This window comes from Pelophylax lessonae (assembly GCF_965119305.1).
Source record: "Pelophylax lessonae genome assembly, chromosome: 4".
NCBI lineage: Eukaryota > Metazoa > Chordata > Amphibia > Anura > Ranidae > Pelophylax > Pelophylax lessonae.
In genome coordinates this window covers 546177922-546183921 of record NC_138771.1, presented here as the reverse complement: position 1 = coordinate 546183921, position 6000 = coordinate 546177922, and the positions used below count along the sequence as shown (strand labels likewise).

At 44.2% G+C, this 6000-nt stretch overlaps 1 protein-coding gene across 2 annotated transcripts in view; it reads right to left on the bottom strand.

Annotated features, from left to right (window-relative positions):
* Nucleotides 1–391: 391 nt before the first annotated feature.
* The window catches only part of KCNIP3 (potassium voltage-gated channel interacting protein 3), a 240430-nt gene continuing 234821 nt past the window's right edge, over nucleotides 392–6000 (bottom strand). For both annotated transcript variants that reach the window (XM_082253157.1, XM_082253158.1), the window contains 2 exons: nucleotides 3705–3767; nucleotides 392–1203 (listed from right to left, as the gene is read on the bottom strand). In XM_082253157.1, the coding sequence (XP_082109283.1) occupies nucleotides 1156–1203; nucleotides 3705–3767 (111 nt within the window). In that variant the 3' untranslated portion in view covers nucleotides 392–1155. The remainder of the gene's footprint in view (nucleotides 1204–3704; nucleotides 3768–6000) is intronic.

Here is a 6000-nt window from a genome sequence, read left to right as displayed (position 1 = left end):
TACAATGGCAGACCGCCGTTCTGTCTCCACAGGGAGCGATCACAGATGCCCGGCAGCAATCGCAGCTGCCGGGCCCGCTGATTGCCCCCCCCCTGTGGGTGATGGGCATGTGCGCCCCCGCTAGTGGTCCCGCAAAGCAACGTACAGATACGTCGTTTTACAGGAGAGAGCCGACCTGCCGCAGTAAAACTACAGCGGCTGGTCGACAAGCAGTTAAAGTATCAGAGTTTCAGAGGGGCACAAAGTAAATAGAGTTTGCACATGACATGTACGCTTCAAGTGCAATGGTAAATCCAGCCAGATCAATCCATGTAACCTTGTTGCATAGCTGTTAATAATGCTGTCACCTCAGGCACAACTTCAATGTGTTAATCTTCCATTCATTCTACTGATGTGAACCATACATTTTATTTTTTTACCATATGGGTCAAAAATAGCAAATCATTTCAACAGCAGCAAACAAGTCTGACAGAACAGCAAAGTGAAATATTGCTTGGATGGGGTCTTGTTGAGGGCATGCATAAAATAAAACTGTCAGGATTGGCTTATTACATTTGTTGGAAATTCTTAAAAAAAAAACAAAATGCTCCAACAAAACAGAAAGGATGACCTTAACTCTTCCAGTGCCAGAGTGTAGTTGGTGTGAAGATGACCCCCCATCCTCCGGCCAGGCAAGAGCTCACCATGTTTCCTTCTGTAGCTTATACATGTAGGGTCAGGATGGGGGATTTGGCAGGTCTTCAGGAAGCCCAGAACGTAGATTGTTGCGTAAAATTCGTGTTTGTCTAACAAAAGATTGTATGTTTTCAGTTAATATGGGTGTGTGTCGTGTCTCCTCATTGAGTTTAGGCAAGAGCGGCTTCCTGTAAAAATCCCTGATTTAAGAATCCCAGCTCTTGCAGAGATACATGTGCTTTTTATCCTCTAATAATATAAAACAGTCCCTAAAAAGGTGAGTTTGTTACTGTGAGGAGAAGGAAGGGATCAGTGCAAACAGGCAGGCAGTAAGAGGGACCATGTGTTCCCTGGGAGAGATTACTCCATCCATTAACTGTTCGTGACACAAGAAGTGGGGTGTCTGTGATCCAAGTGTGGGCATACGCCATTGGATGGGTCCTTTCTAGTGCTGGCATGGGTGGAGTCTCACATCCCCACCTAGATCACATTTTCAAACAGTTGCATTGACTTCATGATGTTTTCATCCTGCAGAAAGAAAGGTATACTTTATTGCCAGATTTTCGTTCAAATTTCTTTTTTTTATAAATTCAATGTTTAATAGGAGAGGAAAAGGCATACAATTGAGTCAAGAACAAGAATACAGGATCATACACACAGTTCTAGACATAACTCAGTTTGGAAAGAGTGCTAGCAATCACATAATATACAACGTCAGAACATGAGGGCAGTTGAAGAAGACGTCACATCAAGGCACCACAGGAGGCCAGGCCCCCAGAGAGGTCCCCCCCACCGGCATCCACTATATGGCCGGGATACGGAAGCGGGGAGTAACCACCCCAGCAGACCCAACCCCCCGCAGCCTAATAGGGAGGACCCATGTATGAATGCCCGCAAGAAGAGACCGACAAGTAAAAGAAAAAGTGTAGCAGATCCTATGCTCCCGCCTCTCCCATTTCTTTTTACTGAGAAGGTGGGACAAACCCACAGGGTGAGAGAGAGGAAGGCAGGGACAGTAGAGGGGGAAGTAGTAAAGAGAGAAAAAAAAAAAAGGGGAAAGAGAAGGGGGGGGGCTAGGGGGAGGGAAGGATAAGGAGAGAGATGACCACCCAGTCCGCAGATATCAAGCTAGACCACCAAGTCCTTATATTCTGCGGAAAAGCTGAATTCATGCCAGTAGTACCATCTTTTGAGGAACTTCTCCCTCGTGCCCCGTTCGGTAGCCACAAGATCTTCCATCTCATTGATACTTGCCACTTTCCGCAGCCACATAGCCACCGTGGGAGGCTGCGACTGCTTCCAGAGAAGAGGGATACAGCTTTTGGCCGCCGTAAAGAGAAACGGCAAGATGGAATTCCTGTAGGACACTCGTGGGAAACTGTTGTGGTGAAGGAGGATGAGAGCAGGGTCCAAAGTAAGAGCATGGTCCGTGAACTTTTGGGCAATGCGCAGGACCTCAGCCCAAAAGGGCTGTAAGCGGTTGCAGGACCAGAAAACGTGGAGAAGAGAGCCCACCTCCTCCCCACATCTCCAGCAGAGATCAGAACAAGAAGGGAATATTCTGCGTAACCTGGCCGGGGTGTAATACCACCTGGTCAACAATTTGTAGCCCGCTTCCTGATATTTGGAACAGGTTGACATCCTATACGTAAAAAAGAAAATACGATCTCGTTCAAATTTTTTAAAATGTATCTAAATGAACCTTTCCACCATTGAGGAAACCTTGAAGAAATGTTGTGATCTCTGTGAATCCCTAAAAAGATTTTCGCTTATTTTCATTTTCACAACTTATTATACATTAGTGTGATCAGTGAGTTTTAGATATACTGATAAATAAAAGAAAAATATTGTCTGGAGCATAAGATGAAGTAGGGTGAATGGCTACAGTTAAATAGCAGAAAAATAAGTTTACTAGACTGTCAAGCATCTAGAGGCCACCTAGGAACCATGGGCCCTTGCCAACTTCCTGGACCACCCTTGTCATAATCTGCAACTGCTTGAAGACTTAAATCCCAACCTAATACACATTGTTATTTGTTATATAGCTCCAAATGCCTTTATCTCTCTTTTCCATAACTCTCATGCCTTTTCTAAAAATCTTTTTGAATAATGATAATGTAGCCCCTGTACCACAGTAGTACTTACATTGGCCTTTCCTTTTGTCCTGCATTGCAGGCTCCGAATGGTGGCGTTCTTAAGCCCCGTACACACGCATCGATTATTGGCCGGGAATTTTCGGCCAACGTCCGATCGGCCGATTTTCGGCTTGTTAGTATGATGCTTTCGACAACCGACTCCGACTTTTCGGCCGAATAAAATTTGGTGTGCAGGCTATAAAATTTTTGTTGGCCGTCAACACAACGGCCGATTTTCCGTCAGTCAGTACAGATTTCGGCAGACAAAAATCTGATGAGCAAGACTGGGCATGCTCAGAGAAGAAAAAACACATGGAAAGTTAACCAGCACATGACATCACTTCTGAAGTAGATTTTTGTTGGCCGAGAAAATTTGTGTGCAGTCTAGGCACATTCCAACCAACAAAACACAACTCTGGACAAAAGTCGGACGATCGGTCGGCCGATAATCGTTACGTGTGTACGAGGCATTAGCCTGCAGCACTGGAACTTAAAGCATATCGTTGGGCTGATTTTAATAAACCCAGCAATACTTAGTAGCGATATCTTGCATAGTAAGACCACTAAGCCAGAACCCCCAGGGACTTCTCACCGAACCCCAGTTAGAAACAAAAAATACTTACGGTAATTGCAGGTGGCCATGGCTTTACATGTAATCTGTGCAGGGAAATTGTATGGAGGACAGGTCTACTGTTTCTAATGGTAAATCTGGCCCTGCAAAGTGCAGTAACCCATAGCAACCATTAATCTTTGGGTTCACCACTGCCAGATCATTGAAAGACGAACTTTGTTGCTTTAAGATATTGCTTGTTAATCCAATGTGTATGTTTACTATTATCATGTTTAGTGCCCAGAGAAGTGAAATAATGTAGACAAGCAAGGCCAAAACATTACCTTCTGGCAAGTCTCCAGAAATTCATCAATAGTCACAACTCCATCATGGTTTCGATCCATCTTCTGTAAAATTGGTGATTAGGAGATAAAATGACACATTATGTATGGGTTAGAAAAGAGATTGTGTGTCATTTGGAGCAAAGCTATAGACATTTTATTTTCAAACACCCAACTCCTCCCAGAGGTAATTAGAGGTATGAGGTAATTACTAGACTGTAGACCAGTGTAGCCCTGTTCAGATATGCCTAATGGAAAAACGTTTGTGGACACCTGGCCATCACATTCTAAAACTATAGGTATTATATTGAAGCACCCCTTTTGTGACTGTAACAGTCTCTACCTTTCTGAGAAGGCTTTCCAAAGAAATTTGGAGTGTACCTATGGGAATTGGGGCCCACTGAGCCCAAAATCTTTGTGACAGGTAGTGATGTTGCACAGAAAGACTTGCAATCAATGATCCATTTCCTTACAATAGGATTAAGGTTAGGGTTCTGTGCAGGCCAGTTGAGTACCTTCATACCACACTCATTAAAAAAATGTTTTTATGGACTAGACTGTGCATCTGAACTCAGTAATTTAAAATGATTGTAAAGGTTTTTTTCTTTTTAAATAACAAACATGTCATACTTACCTGCTCTGTTCAATGGATTTGCACAGAGCAGTTACGATCCTCCTCTTTTGGGTCCCCAGCCAGTGCTCCTGGTTCCTCGTGCCTTCCAAGAACCCCCCTGGCAAGTCACTTGCTGGCTGAGTACTTGTGCCCTGCTTGCTCCTAAGCCACACTGTGTGCGTCTATTGACACACACAGTGCTGCTGATTTCTGCTTTCCGCTCCCTTGTCACTGGATTTGATTTACAGCATCAGGAGTCAATGGCTCCCGCTGCTCTCACTGAGTCCAGTGAGGAGGAAGAGAGAGCAGAATCATTGCTCTCTGGTACAGTGCTGGATCGTGATCAGGCTGAGGTAAGAATTGGGGGGTAGGCCAGCAAGTGATGGCATTCCACATAGTGCACCGGGAAGTACACAGGTGAGTAGGAAGGGACCGCTCATGGCCACAGCATGTGGAGGAGGTAGCCTAGTACTCTTGATGTCAGCAAACAAGCAAATGTACCTTAGTGCAAGGCTTAGCACTTTTTAATGTGAATAGGCAATGTGGAAGTGGTTTTATGGCAAAGTAAAGTTTTTTTTTAAGGTTTCACACTATGTCTTCCTCTATTTCTTCCTTATGTTGCATGAGTCTATATGATTATGACACCAGCAAGAGGAGAGAAAATATGTTGATCCTGGTGGAAAGTGAATAGTGTTTAACAAGCGTTTTTTGACCTATAGTGGGTGGTCTGTGTTGGTGGTGGAGGATCACTGGAGCACTGCATTATTTGTCTACATGTATTCAATCGAACACAAGAGCACTTTTATGGGCTCCATGATAAGTACACTGTATTATGGGCATTGAGCCTGAATTTGTTGGAGATATCTGCATTACTGCACTTTTTTGGGGAATTTTGATAAATGGACACTTTATTTTTGCACTTTATAATATATATTTATTTTTGAGTTGTATGCACATAGATTTGTATACATGGACCGATAGCGCTGTAGAGAATTGTTTATTTTACTTACTAAGTGCTTACTGTATGTTGCATTTTGGATACAGCAGCTTTGGTGCTAGATCCAAGCAATAGTGGATGGTATTAGAGTTTGCACATTAAAGGTGTCTGTGGGATGTCTGTGCAATGCAAATTCAACCATACAGATTGTATGGCTGAATTTGCATCGCATTCAGACCAAACTTGTGCAGGACCCTTTTTTTTGTCCGCACCAGAATCGGATGTTCACACATGCGATTTGATTTCTGTCCGAATTGACAGTTTGCACTGCGATATGCGAACTGATCTGGGGGTGTCATTAACTTTGTATTGATACTCCCAGCAGTTCGCCTATGGCATCCTAAATGGTGTACGTTTAGGAGATATTTAGCAGTACCTATAGGTAAGCCTTAATATAAGCTATCCTATAGGTAAAATGTATGCATTGGAGTTTACCCCCACTGCACCTTTAATGTCCTTCTGTGTGCCCCATGTCCCAATGTGTGCTCTGTGTGCCCTGCTGTGTGCTCCAGGCCTTGCTGTGTGCCCTATGCCCTGCTGCGTGCCCCATGCTCTGTTGTGTGCCTTGCTGTGTGCCCCAAGCTCAGCTGTGTGCCCCAAGCTCAGCTGTGTGCCCGTGCCCTGCTGTGTACCCCAAGTCCTGCTATGTGCCCTGTGATGTTCCCTGTGCCCTGTTGTGTGCTCTATGA